Source organism: Theropithecus gelada, chromosome X, assembly GCF_003255815.1.
Source record: "Theropithecus gelada isolate Dixy chromosome X, Tgel_1.0, whole genome shotgun sequence".
NCBI lineage: Eukaryota > Metazoa > Chordata > Mammalia > Primates > Cercopithecidae > Theropithecus > Theropithecus gelada.
Genome location: NC_037689.1, coordinates 137,397,893 through 137,414,524, shown reverse-complemented (window position 1 = coordinate 137,414,524; position 16,632 = coordinate 137,397,893). Strand labels below are relative to the sequence as shown.

General features: G+C 38.9%; 1 protein-coding gene across 6 annotated transcripts in view; it reads left to right on the top strand.

Annotated features, from left to right (window-relative positions):
* The window catches only part of ATP11C (ATPase phospholipid transporting 11C), a 201,526-nt gene that overhangs the window by 86,356 nt on the left and 98,538 nt on the right, over positions 1 to 16,632 (top strand). For 2 of the 6 annotated variants that reach the window (XM_025373046.1, XM_025373043.1), the window contains exon 1: positions 12,769 to 12,907. The exons of the other annotated variants lie outside the window; for them this stretch is intronic. In XM_025373046.1, the coding sequence (XP_025228831.1) occupies positions 12,869 to 12,907 (39 nt within the window). In that variant the 5' untranslated portion in view covers positions 12,769 to 12,868. Of the gene's footprint in view, positions 1 to 12,768; positions 12,908 to 16,632 lie in introns of those variants that run through there. 6 annotated transcript variants of the gene reach the window in all.

The following is a 16,632-nucleotide window of genomic DNA, read 5'->3' as shown; positions in this document are numbered from 1 at the left end:
TCATATGCTAATTAAGAAGTGTTATCAGGTTAGCGTGGCATAGTTCATTTACAAAACTATTCATGGTCATTTTGATTTTATAGGTTTCTCTCTGTTTCGATTTCACAAAGACTGTATATCTGTTTTTATTTTAGTTAAAAAAAGTTAATGTTAATTTCATTTGTGCTCACTGAGTTTCAGGTGTAATAACCTTGCAGATATATTTCACCTATTTTTATTAGAATTATATTTTTTTCCATGGACATCAGTTTTTTTTTTTTTTTTTTTTTTCTGTGTCAGAAGCAACTAGTTATTGGCAGCAAAGGAATTTACTATTCCATTGTGCTGTGTAACACAACTAACATTTTTTTCGGTATTTATGATATGAAGGTACTGTTTCATAATTGCTTTATAAGTTGTCATCAACATAATCACCCGCATTTAGACTACTGGGAAAACTGAGACATCACATGGTTAAGGAACTTGCCCCAGGTTACATAGCTAATAAGTGGCAGAACCAAGATTTGAACCCAGATATCTGGTCCCAGAACTGATACACATAGCCAGTATACTTCTGTTCTTCATCATCCCTTGTACAGCCTCTTTGAAACAACCTGGTAATTGCCATGCTCTGTGAAAAAAGGCCATTAAAATTGCAAATATCAGAGTACCTCTGATTTTTGAGCATCAAAAATATACCCATTAGAAGATATTCATGAGACAGTTAAACATTGAGGCTCCAGCCTTGCTCATACTATATTTTCATCTACAGTCATACATATATTGATGACGCTTGGTGATCTCAAATGACTCTAAATGATATTCTGATTTTGGGGCTAGGCCTGTTTAATCAAATGAGTGAGCCATATCTGTAATTCTTCCATCCATCCGTCCGTCCGTCCATCCATCCATCCATCCATCCATCCATCCGTAGAATTCTTCCTCTGCGTGTAACAGACACTTAGGTGTTACTTATCCTTACTGCAGAAGAAGAAGCCCTGTTGTATCCTAAGAAAATAAGACACAGCTTCAAGAATCACTGGCTGATCACCTTGAGGGGAAGCCAGTTTGTAAGGGTTTGCCAATTTTATGTATCTGCAGCCTTCCATATGTTACAGGGACTCTTAATTAAGCTGCTGAATTTGGCATTAGTTGAACTCTCAGTTTACTTTCAAGGAGAGTCATGCAGACAATTCCAGTCCAAGAGAACAGCAGTTGGGAATAAACTGATAAACTTGGCGAGAAAATGAGGTGGGAGATTAATTTGGTGACAGCAGAGCATTCTTGCTGGAGACTACAAGTGGTAAATGAAGTTAGAATGGCAAGGGAAAGTAAGGTTTGTTAGAGTAGCTCTGAAACCAAGCGCAGTATACAACTGAAAATAAAATTCTCTTGTCATTGTGTGCAGACTCTAGCTTTGGAGCCTGACACATTTGAATTATACAGCAGATTTTCAAACTAATTTGATTATATTCAAGATCACAAGAGGCCAAAATTACCCAAGGCTCAGACACATTAATCTCCTGGAAATTTAAGACAAACTCTACACAGCCCCAGTCAGCCTCTACATTTCAGCAACTCATTCCTTTCTTCTTCTGTATTTACTTAGCAGTGTGCTGTAAATATACTAATATACTTCCTTCACTTATGTCCTACTTGTGTTTCCTGTCAACTCCATGAGATTGTAAACTTGCCTATTGCAGGAAATAATACAGCCCTAGCTCAGAGGTCAGTGAGAGGTAGAATGCAAGCGAAAGGAGAGAAGTGATTGGGCTTCACCTCAGCCTGCACCTACTACCCAGCTGATACTTTTCACAATGGCAAAAAGTGGAAGAAGAGGGGGAGAGTTACCCTATGGCACATGGCAGGAGGAAGATTGGTACCCTTGGAGGGCATGTATGGAATTTAAAACCTGCTCACTTTGGGAGGCCGAGGCGGGCGGATCATGAGGTCAGGAGATCGAGACCATCCTGGCTAACACGGTGAAGCCCTGTCTCTACTAAAAATACAAAAAAATTAGGTGGGTGTGGTGGCGGGTGCCTGTAGTCCCAGCTACTTGGGAGACTGAGGCAGGAGAATGGCGTGAGCACAGAAGGCGGAGCTTGGAGTGAACTGAGATTGCACCACTGCACTCCAGCCTGGCTGACAGAACGAGACTGTCTCAAAAAAGCAAAACAAAACAAAAAAACCTGCTCATGCATTCTGGGCAGGGCAAGGCAAGGCAAGATAAGTGGAGCCTTCGATAGCAATGGGCCTGTCTTTGAGTTATAACCTGATAAGGTCCTAGTCCCAGGAACATAGCTAGGGGAACGAGGAAATAGTAACTTTCCTTAGGCAAATCACTTAAAAAAATCACCTTACTAGGTTCCATTGTTTCTGAGCTCCAGAGCAAGATGGAGTGTGTATATATGTGTATGTATGTATAATGTTTTAAGAACTTTATTGTTTATTGCCTTTTCTATCACAGGGTACCAGAAAATTTGGTAAGTGGCAATTTTTGTGATTGAAATATACCATTTAGGTGTTCTAGTTGTTTTTCTACACAAGATTCACTGTAGTCTCAGCATATGGATGGCAAAAGCTGATAGGAGAAAATTCTCTCTCTCGTCTTTTGAATATCAATGAAAGGAGAGTTTTCCTTACCACTCTGCAGCTCTTGAATGTTGAATTTTAATATTCTCATTTGGAGTTTCATTTGAACAAGTAGCTTTCTTCTCCAACCCATTGTACTAACAGTCACTTCAACCTGCAGTTCTCCTTCTCTACTCCACCTCACCCTTTGTAGAAACAATTATTTGATCTTAGTGAGGTTTAGACACAGTTCATTAACTAATATTTTGTATTTATAAAAATTCAAGTGTGTGGATGAAAACTACTGAAACAAACAAGTCTCATTGTCTAATTGTAGTGGAGTATCTATGTTTGGAGTTGATTGCCCAGTGGTGTTGTGGAGACTATGACCCAACAAATAGTGCCACTGATTACATGCTGTTGTTTACTCATTTATTAGTAAACCCTTTGGGCTTCATTACTGATTGTTATGTCAAATATCTAAATAAATAATATCTGTTAATCATTGAGATGTTATTCTTTAAAATGTAATTTTTAGGTTCTAAAAGATGCAAAGATAATGTTATATCACATCAGTGTCCTTTGACAGCTTTGGCAGAGTCTTGAAAAAAATTTTTTTTTTTTTATTTCCATAGGTTTTTGGGGAACAAGTGGTATTTGGTTACATGAGTAAGTTCTTTAGTGGTGATTTGTGACATTTTGGTACACCCATCACCCGAGCAGTATACACTGAACCCAATTTGTAGTCTTTTATCCCTCTTCCCCCTCCCACCCTTCAGTCTTTTTTTTGTATGGGACTTTATAACATTATCTTTGCACTTTTTTTGAAGCCTGAAATTTTTTTGTTTGTTTTTGTTTTGGAGACAGAGTCTTGTTCTGTCACCCAGGCTGGAGTGCAATGGTGCGATCTCGGCTTACTGCAACCTCTGGTTCCCAAGTTCAAGTGATTCTCCTGCCTCACCCTCCTGAGTAGCTGGGATTACAGGTGTCCGTCACGACTCTCGGCTAATTTTTGTATTTTTAGTAGAGACGGGTTTTGCCATGTTGGCCGGTCTGGTCTCGAACCCCTGACCTCAGGTGATCTGCCCACCTCCGCCTCCCAAAATGCTGGAATTACAGGCATGAGCCACCATGCCTGGCCCAAACCTGCAATTTTTAATTCCACGTGTATTGTCTTCTCATGTGTATTAGTTTGTAAGTGTTATTTCTCCCTGCTCTGCTTGCAGAGAAATCAATGCTGTGAAAAATACCCTGCCCCAGTTTATGATTATTAAGTGAGATAAACTTTAAAAGAGAACAGCTCATGGCTGGCTGATGTGAATGTTTGCCTTGTGCCCAGCCTCTGTTCCATGGTACACACTAGTGCTGGGTGATAGGCCCTTCTGAAAACCTTTTACAATTGTCCTTGTATTTTATGGCAGGTTATGTTCACAGAAAATTTTCTGTAAGTCAAAATAATGTAAATTGAATCTGATTTTCTTCACAGAAGCAATATTACATTGGGGATTATATCTCTGGCCTAAAGCCTGACTTTTTATAAAAATAGAAATAGCTGTAACCATCATTTTAATCAACTGTTTAATCATCTGGAAATGATGATTCTGAATACTGTTCAGGAGAAAATTGTCTGAAGTATGTTTAAAATCAGTTAACAAGGCATCACAATAACCAGTCACATTAAATTATGTTTAATGAACTAAAGTGTCGTAGAAGACTATACAAAGTTTTTGTCATAATCACTGCCTTGTTTTTACTGAAACTACTTAGAAGATTGTTTTTCTTAAAACAGTTTCTGCAAAGTCAAGGACTTCTCACAGGATTTCTTTTAGTAAATTTTGATAGGTATGCTTAAGGAGACTTCTGGGGGAGACTTTGAAGAGACTTGGTATTATGGCTTTTTGAGAAACTGAATTGAGATTTTCTTCATGCTTTGCTTTGCTCATTGTAAATTCCCTGTAGCAGGCATAGATTTTGGAGAACAAGTTATTGGTCTGTCTTCATTTTGATTGTCACCAGAGAAGGGTTAATGATAAAGTTATGGTTGTTGAGATCTGAAGGATTATTATTAGTAGTTAAAGAGGGAAGAGTATTCTATGCTGAGGGAAACAGTGGAATACTGAGGGACAAGAAGGGTCCTGCGGCTTACCTGGAATGGAAAAAAGGCCAATTGGTTACAATAGAGAAAGAGAAGAGGAGGGCAAATGAAGTTGGGGAAATAGGAGGAAGAGACCAGACTGGGTATAAAACTTTGCAGGTCAGAATAAGGATTTTATTTTTCAGTTCTAAGATCAGTGGGAAACCATTCAAGTGGGGCCTGGAGGAGCAATATGATCAGGTTTGTGCTGCACATGGTTGTTGTGTGGTCCTGGCTAGGTTAGCCCTCAGGGTACTGTGCAGCCATCATTCTTGGCACTTAGCTGATTCGTATGAGCATTTGATGAATGCCTGGTCTCCCCTCTTGCTATACTCTAAGCTCCTTGAAGGCAGGGACTGTGTCTTTTATTCATCACCCTGTCTCTAGTGCTGTACACATAGTAGGAGCTCGATAAATATTGGTTGAATGGTTGTATCAACTGTGTTAACAGATTTACCTTGTGACCCGCTATTAGTCAAGGGAGTTACTTTTTTATTGAGGTGAAATTCACATAACATAAAACTAACCATTGTAAAGTGAACAATTTATTGGAATTTAGTACATTTATATTTTTTATAACCACTAACTTGTACCGAGTTCCAGAACATTTTTATCTCCTAAAAAGGAAACTCCATACTTATTAGTTACTCTGGATTCTCCCCTCCCCCTAGCACCTGGTAACTACCAAAATGCTTTCTGTTTTTATGGATTAACCTATTCTGCATATTTCATATGAAGGAATTATACAATATGTGACCTTTTGTATCTGGCTTCTTTCACTTGGCATAATGATTTTGAGATTCATTCACATTTTAGAACGTATCAATGCTTCATTCATTTTTATGGCTGAATAATATTTCATTGTATGGATATACCACATTTTGTTTATCCATTCATCAGTTATGCACATTTGGGTTGTTTCCATCTTTTTTTTTTTTTTTTTTTTGAGACAGAATCTTGCTCTGTTGCCCTGGCTGGAGTGCAGTGGTGTGATCTCACTCAATGTAATCTCTGCCTCCTGGGTTCAAGCAATTTTCCTGCCTCAGCCTCCCGAGTAGCTGGGATTACAGGCATCTGCCACCACACCCAGCTAATTTTTGTATTTTTAGTAGAGACGGGGTTTCACCATGTTGGCCACGCTGGCTTGAACTCCTGACCTCAGGTAATCCGCCTCCCAAAGTACTGAGATTACAGGCATGAGCCACTGTGTCCGGCTGTTTCCACCTGTTGAATAGTGCTGCTATGAACATGCGTCCACAAGTTTTTGTTCTAATACCTGTTTTCAATTATTTTGGGCCTATACTTAGGAGTGGAATTGCTGGGTCATATGATAATTCTATGTTTAACTTTTTAATGAACTGCCAAACTGTTTCTCATAGCAGCTGAATCATTTTACAGTCCCACCAGCAATGTATGAGGGTTCCAGTTTCTCCACATCCTTGCCAACACGTGTTATTTTCTTTCAGGCTGTTCATTCACACCTTCTGGAATGCGTGAATGAACTTCCCCTTATTTGCAGTGAATATTTCATTCCTTGGTGCTTTATCACATTGTTATTTCACAGTATGAAAATTGAAGTGAAACTCAAAGGTACACTGGACAGAATTGGATTCTAAATTCATAACATTTGAGTCCAACAGCATTCTGGTACATTGCTTTCTGAGATAGACCTGCAACTATTAGGAGAACCCCACTTTTTCTCTTATATACTATTTTTAGGATTGAAGAAGCAGTCTAAAGGACTAATCTCACATCCAGAGAAGTTTCTTCCTTCTGAACATATAAAGCATTTAACGACTCTTCTATTGGAGGTGTCTTTTGAGAGTCGCATTGGGAATTATAAGAAAGCCCCATGTAGTCTTATAGCAGAACGTTCTCATCATAGGTAATTTTCTATTGGTTTGACACATTTGTATTTCTACCCTTCTTCTTTTTGTTTTTGTTTTGTTTTGTTTTACTTTAGCTGTGCTCAGCTTGCAGGGAATAGTTGTATTTGCTTATAGTAAATGACTGGGAGCCAAGCTGAGATGTCAGCAGAACATCATAGAATACTCAAGTACACTGACTATATAAAGATCATTACAGATTCCTGCCCATTTGAAGTAATCAGACTATCAGTCCACCATTAATTTGAGGTCTATCAGTCCTCATTAATAATGCTACCAATGCAAATGCACTTCAATTTCCATTCTTTGAGGACTGCCCTATATTTCATTGGGTTCTGCCATTTTTCTACCGTTAAGTAATGTTATAACTATTTTCTATTTGACAGCATTTAAAACGTTTTACATCATATCTGAGTTTACAAAGTAGAGTAAGAATAGACTTAGAATTGCATTAATATGTTGCACACACATATACTTTTTATAATAATGCAAAGTGGAGTGAAATGCATTGCAGTCAGGAGAATTGAGTCTTTATGAACTTTTAATTTTTGAGTACTAGTCATAACTAAGCTGCTTGCATTCCACTGAGCAAAGGTTTCTTAATGAAGAAACCTACAACTACTATGTTGTTTCATGATTTAGCTGAAAGCATTAGTTTCTGTTTAAAGCTTCCTAGGCATTTTTTAATGTTGGCTGTAAATTCTTATAATGGTTCTGGATACCCCCTAGGTGTGCTTTAGAAATACCCCATTGCTATTTTCAAGCATATACTTGAATAGAACTTCTAACTACTGTTTGTCCTATTTGGTAAAAAACATTTGTTTTGTGGAAAATTGTTTGGTTTGAGGGTGGTTTGGCCTTTAATGTGAGTGGTGTTTGTTTTCGCAAAGTCATGAATTTTGAATGTATCCACTCTAATAAAAATTATTTCAAATGGCTTTATCTCTCCCCCCTGCCCCCGTGTGTGTGTGTGTGTGTGTGTTTTCATTTGACTGCAGAAATCCTGTGTACAGGTAAGATTTGTATTCTAAGAGGTTTATTAATTTTAAAAATTGCCCTTATGGTAGTTAATTCTAACCTGATTTACTTGCGGTTATTTGTACCTTGGTTGCTGGGAAGTGAATTTCATTCCCTTTTATCAGAGGAGTAAACACTTTCCCTAGGGTAACAGGCACATTTGAGAAGGCATTCATTTTTTCACATTTAAAGATTACCGTTAAGTAAATTGCTACTGTGGTGCTTTAAGTGAGCATCTTAAAAGCCTGAAAGAACCAGTGTACCCTCTAGTGTACCAAAAGTAGCACCCTGAAGGACTTTTATCTAGTCAGTTTGTACTTAAACATTTTTTTTTTAATTATACTTTAAGTTCTAGGGTACATGTGCACAACATGCAGGTTTGTTACATATATGTACATGTGTCATGTTGGTGTGCCGCACCCATTAACTCGTCATTTGCATTAGGTATATCTCCTAATGCTATCCCTCCCCTCTCCCCACAATAGGCCCCAGTGTGTGATGTTCCCCTTCCTATGTCCAAGTGATCTAATTGTTCAATTCCCACCTATGAGTGAGAACATGCGGTGTTTGGTTTTCTGTTCTTGCGAAAGTTTGCTGAGAATGATGGTTTCCAGCTGCATCCATGTCCCTACAAAGGACACAAACTCATCCTTTTTTATGGTTGCATAGTATTCCATGGTGTATATGTGCCACATTTTCTTATAAATCATGCTGCTATAAAGACACATGCAGACATATGTTTATTGCGGCACTATTCACAATAGCAAAGACTTGGAATCAACCCAAATGTCCATCAGTGACCGACTGGATTAAGAAAATGTGGGACTTAAACATTGTTTTAAAGGCATTAGCACATGAACCTTTCCCTGGTCTTTGTGACTTTTCATGATGTTTCATTGATTTTTTTCCCTCCTTTTCTGCTTTGAAGCCTGACATTTTTTTGTTTGTTTTTGTTTTGGAGACAGTCTTGTTCTGTCACCCAGGCTGGAGTGCATTGGTGCGATCTCGGCTCACTGCAACCTCCAGCTCCTGGGTTCAAGCGATTCTCCTGCCTCACCCTCCTGAGTAGCTGGGATTACAGGCGCCCGTCACCACTCCCGGCTAATTTTTGTATTTTTAGTAGAGACAGGTTTTGCCATGTTGGCCAGTCTGGTCTCGAACCCCTGACCTCAGGTGATCCGCCCACCTCAGCCTCCCAAAGTGCTGGAATTACAGGCATGAGGCACCGTGCCTGACCCAAACCTGCAATTTTTTATTCCACGTATATTGTCTTCTCGTGTATATTAGTTTGTAAGTTATTCTTTATCCTGAAACAGGGAGTAATCTCTTCTTCACCCTTGGATGTTTTGTTTTGTTTTGTTTTAGAGGACTAGGCTGAAACAGGTGGCAAATGATGGAACATCCAAAGCCACATTTCAAGTTTTTTTTTTTTTTTTTTTTTTGAGATGGAGTCTCGCTCTGTCACCCAGCTGGAATGCAGTGGTGCGATCTCAGCTCACTGCAGCCTCTGCCTCCCGGGTTCAAGTGATTCTCCTGCCTCAGCCTCCGAGTAGCTGGAATTACAGATGTGTACCACTATGCCCGGCTAATTTTTGTGGTTTTAGTAGAGACGGAGTTTTGTCATGTTGGCCAGGCTGGTCTCAAACTCCTGACCTCAAGTGATCTGCCCGCCTTGGCCTCCCAAAGTGCTAGAATTATAGGCGTGAGCCACCACACTCGGCCGGCCACACTTCAAGTTTTATTGCTAGAAAATCTGTCCCTACTAGCTGGGTGCGGTGGCTCACGGCTGTAATCCCAGCACTTTGGGAGGCCGAGGCAGGTGGATCACCTGAGGTCAGGAGTTCGAGACCAGCCTGGCCAACATGGTGAAACCCCGTCTCTACTAAAAATACAAAAATTAGCTGGGTGTGATGGCGGGCGCCATGTAATGCCAGCTATTCAGGAGGCTGAGGCAGGAGAATTGCTTGAACCCAGGAGTAGGAGGTTGCAGTGAGCCGAGATCGCACCATTGCACTCCAGCCTGGGTGACAAGAGTGCAACTCCGTCTCAAAGAAAATCTGGCCCCACTTTCCCCTGCTTCATTTTAGATCAGATTATTTGGTCAAGTCCCCTCCAAGTTACATGTGAAGAAACCAATGCCAGGACTTCCACAAGACACATATAGACCAATTGATGGTAGAAGGCTAATAGGACCTCGATCTCCTGGTTTCTTCCCTCTCTTTATTAAGCTTTAGAAGCAAAAACACCCACCTAGGATCATAGCCAAATACTTAATTTTACCCATTTTTGGCATACATGGATAGAAATCGTCACAAATGCAACAGTGATCTCACCTCATACCCTTGAGTGCTTTGCCAGTATAGCTGATTGTGAATACCTTATGTTTTTCCTACCAGTAGACTCTAGCATAGATGTAGCCCAGATATGTAGACATGTTTGCTGAGATAAGAGGTGTATTCCCATAGCATTGCCCAAAACATGCTGTACAGAATGTCATGTCACTGTAATTTCCTTGTGGGAAAAAAGTTCTGTGGTCAAAAAATTCTGGGAAATGCTGACTTACACAAAGTTAAAAAAGGTTTCTTTAAGACTTTATGGAGCTTTTACTACGTGGGTATGCATTGTGAATAGCCAGGAGGAGGGGTGGGCTTCCCCTTTCTCTAAGGAACCTCATTATTAACTTGTTTCATGTAATTCAGTCTGGGGAACATTGAGTGTGGTATCCTGATATTCTTGCCATTCATCTTACTGTGGCATTCCTAGTTGGCAGTACTCAAAGGCACATTAAAATTTAGCAATCTAAACAATTTTTATTTATATGTAAGGCATTACTGAATATTTGTCGTGCTCTTTTATGTTTCAATATCCAAGTTATATATCGCACTTCAAACGTCTTGCTAATTTATATAGTCGCTTTTAAGCATGTTTTAGGAATAATTACAATCAGATCATCTGTTATATTTATAGCGGCATCCAGTCATTATAGTGCACAAAAGCTTCAAATCCAGGGCTTTGGGGAGAGGGAAGAGATGATGGAGAGACAGTGTCAATAATTCCTGTGCAGTTCCCAAGCGCCTGTGTGCTCTGCCACAAAGGGAGAAACGAATTCCTATTTTTACTGTCAGGGTGTCAGACCAACAGTTCCAAAATACTAACGGTATATGTTCTGGACAGCAGCCTCCATAAGCTCCTCGAGTGGCCCTCATTTGTCATCAAACATGGCACTTGTCAGCCTCCCTGGCTAACTCTAGTGCTCTTCATGAACACTGAAGAACTGTTTTCAAAACCAAGCGCACTCTGCTAGTAGACCATAACTCATCCTGCCCTTTTAGGCACGGGTAGCACCAAAATTTCCTGTGCCTCTTCTGTAGAGCCAGAAACTTTCTTGCTTTAAATAAAACATTTACATGTGGGTTATGTTGAGGACATTGCCTAGTTCCGTGCTGGCCCAGTTGTTAGAGTTTTAATATTCCCATAGTTTAACATCTGCAAACCTCATCCTTTGTTCCTGCGAATAGTTTACAGTCATTTAAAGTGATTTCTGGGTGTTTCTGTTAATCCTGCTGTAAGCAGTCTGTTACGTTATGTGCCCTTATTTTACAGATAAGGAAATGAAGCTCAACTAAGTCATTTTCTCCAGGTCTCATTTTGAAGAAAAAAGAAAGGTATAAATAATATTTCTCAGAGTCATAACTGTCTTGCTTCCCTGTCCCCTCCAGATTTTGCCCTGAAAGCCTTCCCTATAGGAAGAATGTTTTTTTTAAAGAGATGGGGTCTTACTCTGTTGCCTAGGCTGGAGTGCAGTGGTGATCATAGTTCACTGTAACCTTGAACTTCTGGGCTTAAGTGGTCCTCCTGCCTCAGGCTCCCTGGTGGGTAGGGCTAGAGGTGTGTGCCAACATGGTCCACTAATTAAATTTTTTTTTTTTTTTTTTTTGTAAAGACAGGGGTCTCACCGTGTTTGACCAGGCTGGTCTGGAACTCTGGGCCTCAAGCAAAGCATTGGGATTACAGGTCCAAGCCACTGTGCCAGGTCCAGGAAGAATGCACCCCCTGCCCCAAAACCCCTTACTTTCTTCATTTATTCAACTAAGCCATGCTCCACAATGGAAACTGGCTTTTTACCTACCTCTTTTGTTGGGGATGTTAAGAAAAGTTATAGCCTGGATGTGCTGTTTAAATTAATTACATTTACAACTCGGGCAGTTTTTAAGCCAGTTTGCTTTTTGTATGGTATTTAACAGTTTACTTGGAAAAATGCATTCATTGTTTTTGCTGGACACACTCCAACTTATATTTGAACTGGCAGACCTTTCTGGAAAACTTATCACTTTTATAGTAATGACACTATCATTGAAAAAAGAAAGAAAACCCTGTTCGGGTCGTCAGACACCCGTTTTATGATATTTTTTCTTTTGCTCCAGCTAGTTTCTTATCTCTTCTTACACTGTAATAAAAATTCTTCTCTGGTGATCTAGAAAGTAATTTTTGGATGAGAATTTATCTCTTCTAGGTAATGATACTGGTAAAGGCATTTTTCTCCCTAATATCCAGTGACTTTTTTCCTTGTGATTGTTAGATGTTACTGTTGGCTGCTGAGATATAACTTTCTTACCTATGAGATATCTAAATAGTGAGAAAAATCTTCCATCCCTAAGGGACCTTTCCACATAAACCATCTGCTTAGGCCTTATATATAGTCTTGCATATGTTTTTGAAGCTTGAATTTACAGTATTACAGTCACTCTCTTAGGGTGGGGAAACTCTGTATAATAGTGAATACTTAGATTATGTCGCTTCCTCTTAAACTACAACTAAAAGTTCAATTCAACTTTCCTCAGAAGCTTATTGTTTAGCCCCACTTTTTATTGTGGTCCATTTATTGTAGGCAGGGATTAGAAAAGAACTTCCCAAGATGAGGAAAAATTGCTGTGTGATGTAAGATACGGATATTTTAAAATAATAACACCTTAAAATACGAAAGTTGCAAAGACAAATCAGGTCTTTTGAGAAGAATAACAAAAAGATGTTAAATGGTGCAATAATGGGGCTAAGGCCGCCAGAGTACTGCTTTGAGCTCTTAAGGAATAGACTGTTGTCTGATGCTTCCTTTGCTGCCTCCCATGGAAGTACAGGAACTAGGCAAGCCATAATTGGCTCACTTCCCAAGTTCTGGGAAACCTTACAAGGATCACTGGGGTTGGTACAAGTTGCTTGATAATCTGCAGCATTCTCTCTGAGATTTAGCTGCCATTGTGTTGCCAAATTTCTGCATGTCAGTATGCAGATGGTCCCATCTCTCCTCCCTTCAGCCTCTGAGGTTTGTAATATATATTTTATTCTCCTCTTTTCAGCCAGGTTGAGTTTTGAGGTCTTGGGGCCTGCTTTATTCCTGCTTTTTATTTGCATGTATATTTTTATCCATTTCCTGAGGGTAATCGTGAATGGTTAGCTGGATTGTCAGCTTCACTGCTCCTATCTTTAGAGTTAAGAATCTCCTTATTTAGAGTTTTAAATTTCGTTAAGTGTTTGAAATGAAAGACTGTGTGTAGAGATGGGTAGGGTGAAAGTGAAAGGGAACTTCTGAGGCTTTGTATACTTGCTAGTTAAATTTTTGTGCATATTGTCAGGCTTTGTGTTAGGGAAGATTCTGTTAATAAGGAAAGTTGAGTTGCTGAGACCCCAAAGGAACACTGAGAGTCGCAGGTTACTTCCTATAAATGGAAGAACCTGAATCGTTAAAAGATAAAATTCCTGTTAGAATCCTGAATCACAGAATGTTTACAGTATTTTTGATCCATCAACTTTCTACTAGCAATCCTTTAATGAAGCTGCATTTCAGTCTTTAGAGCCACAATTTCTGTAGCCCTGAAGTTCTTAGAGTAAGGGCATGGTGGGGGAAGGGTGATCAGATTGGGAATACTTAGAATTGATTGTCCCTGGTGAAATTAAACTGCTCAGTGGATCACTTTGAGATAATGAAAGGTCCACTCTGAGCTTGCAAACAAGGCATTGCTCTTATCCAAATCCTCATGGTCAGTGCTTTTTCTTAAGCGTTGTGCTTGGTGATTTAGGTGTTTGTGTGAGGCTTAATGTCCATTTCCTATAGCAGTTTTTATTCAATTAAATGTGCTGCCATTGGGTAATGCCTGATTAGAGAAATCTTTGTGTTTAGGAATAAGCTTTGTGTATTCATTTGTCCTTTGGTCAGGTGTTTGAGAATTTCAGTAAATATGACCGTAATTAAGCTTTAAAGGCAGAACAACACAAAATTCCCCATCAGTCTTGCTTCACTTCCTTTGGCAAAAGGAGGAGAGACAGCTTAATCACTTAAGTTGCAGTAAAAGCAAAATCTGAAAAGTGCAGTTTTAAGGATCATTTTAGAGTTATGATTGTAAATTACACATCAGGTTTATTCATCTTTGGTTGTTATAATGGAGTGGGCTTGGAAACCTCAGCAATTTGACCACCGAATACATTGTAGTTATTTTAACCAAGAAGCTTAATACACTGGAAATGTTTCCTGGAACTGTAGTGATCTCCTCCCCGTACCCCCACCCCTTCAGCCCTAGTATGAAAACGCTGACTTCTGGGAGCCTTTTAGTAGACATCTGAAATTTTGATGAAATGTTCTTTCAATTTTGAATTTGTTTGGCCTTTTTAAGACATTATGCTGTTCAAAAATATTCCTGCTTCAGAGAAGAAAATAGCTTTGGACTGGAGCGTGGAGAACCATTTTAAATCATCATTGCCAGGTCTTCAGATTTTAATAAATTTTTTTGTTCATTTTTGAGCCAATACTTTTATTTGCTGTGGTAGCTTACAGAAAGCAGTTCGATGACCAGTAAAAATAATGCTGTAACTGCCAGGGATTACATCAGTTTTAAGATTATTTGCTGATAATTCAAGTAGCTTTGCATTATATCAGGGCCTGTAGTTCTCATTATCAGTGATCTGAATAATTGATGGGAGATAACCGCATGCAAAATAAATTGTCAAAGGGAAATCTTACTTTGTGAGCAGCTTAAAATGGTTGGGTGGAACACTATTTGAGGGTTATTTGTATTTTTAACCTTTGGAAAGCAAATTGTTTATTTAAATTAAAGAAATAGTGCAAGATTATGGCTGGCATACTGAAAACTTGTAGAATGTTAAGGACAATCACTGTTTGAAAGAGTCTGTGGCAGTAATTCTCAACAGTGCTTGCAAATTAGAATTGTCACCTGGGGAGCTTCCAGAAAAATTAAATATTAAATAAAAGAACAAGGCATCAGTTATTGTGTTTAAAGCTGTGACCAGGATTAGGAGTCAAAGATCTATGGCTAACTGATAAATATAAGTCTTCTAGCACCTGGAAAGGATATAGAGGTAGGCTTTATTTCAGATCCTGTGCCAGCTTTTATAGTAACAGTCTTGTATTGAGGTCTCTGTTTTTCTTCAGTTCTTATCTAGTCAGGTCTGGAGGCAATCAAGGAACAAATTTTGTTTCCAATGGCTCTTCATTCTTTTTATAACTAGCAAAGACATAGGATTTTCCAGTTAAATGATTACTCTGTTAGGTTTTTTATTGAGAGGCCATTTTGGAGTATAAATTACTTGCTTTTTTTTTTTTTTTTTTTACAGTATTCAGTTTATACTATGGAGGTATAAATTAGGAGTACAAAAGGTTGATTTTTATCTTGAGAAAGAAATTTACATTGCTTTCTCTGTTAATTCATACATTGTAAACATTTTAAAATATTTGCCATACTTTATTATATAGTGTGATGTGTCATTAAAATAGAGTCAGTACCAGCATATTTCAAGTTTTAAGAAATGCTGTTCTTAAGGACAATTGAATGGGAAGCAGTTCAGCACAGGATGGACTCCTAATGAATTACAATTCATTATGAGGTGCCAGGAATCACACACTCCCACTCCAGACTACACTGCGTGCCATCCAAATGGGAATTTTAAAAATGATTTCTACTTAGCGTTTCTCTGCTTTGGCAAAGACACCTACATTATTCAAAATCACAGGAACTAACACCACTGTTTTAACACTCTATGTTGGCAGCAGGTGGGCAGTTATGGTGAAATTTATGTGAGTTCAACATTGCTATTTTTTACGTGAACCAAATATTATTATACAGTTGCAGGAAATTCCACCAGACATTGCAGTCTCATCAGCTTTTAGGGTGAAACAGGCATGGAAAAGTCACCTACTTCATACTACCCCACCCCCAGTCTTCAGGCACTTCTCAACCCAAACCTGTTTAGGGTAAAGAGACTGTGCTATTTTGGAAAATGCTCAGAAGTAGACATTCTGCTGCTTCTTTCAGGCTTCTGTTTCATCATCTAACAGCAATCACTGCTGGGATCTGCACACACAAAACCCCAAACCTGCATAGTAATTTCAATCCATTTTCTCCAATTTAATGGAGATAGAGGTCATTTAGGCCTTATTCAAAAAAGATCAGAGAGATAATATATGAGGAAAGCTCTTAGTAAAACTGGAAATGTCATTCAAATGTAGGGAATTCATAAAAATATCAGTGTGCCTAAAAAAATTGTATTGTTTTCTCCTTTTGTTCTTTGGCACAGATTGTAGAAGACAATTCAGTAGAAGACAATTCAGAATTGGGAAAGCACTAGTCCATTTTTGTTTTAAGTTAATCAGTGGTTGCTGTAATTGAGGGGAAAAATCTACATTGACAGCACACAACCTATCCTACTTCACTGATTCTCTACCTCCTTTGCCTCTTTCCCTTTTCCACTTGTAGAATTAACTAAGAACTTGTATAAAAGGTAACTCTGCCTCATTTACTCTGTAGCCACTTCTTCCTTGTGTGAAAAACTAAACAGCCATATGAATATTAAATTAAAGGTTGCAAATTGCAGTGTATACGTGAACTTGGCATTTTCTGTAATTCAAATTGGTACATTATAAGAGTCAGGTCTGTTGTGGAGACCACAGAGAGGCCTTAACCTGCAACAGAAGGTTGGAGCTGGGGTGAAGCCAGATAAACTATACATCTGGCAGGTGCACACACTTTCACTTTTAAG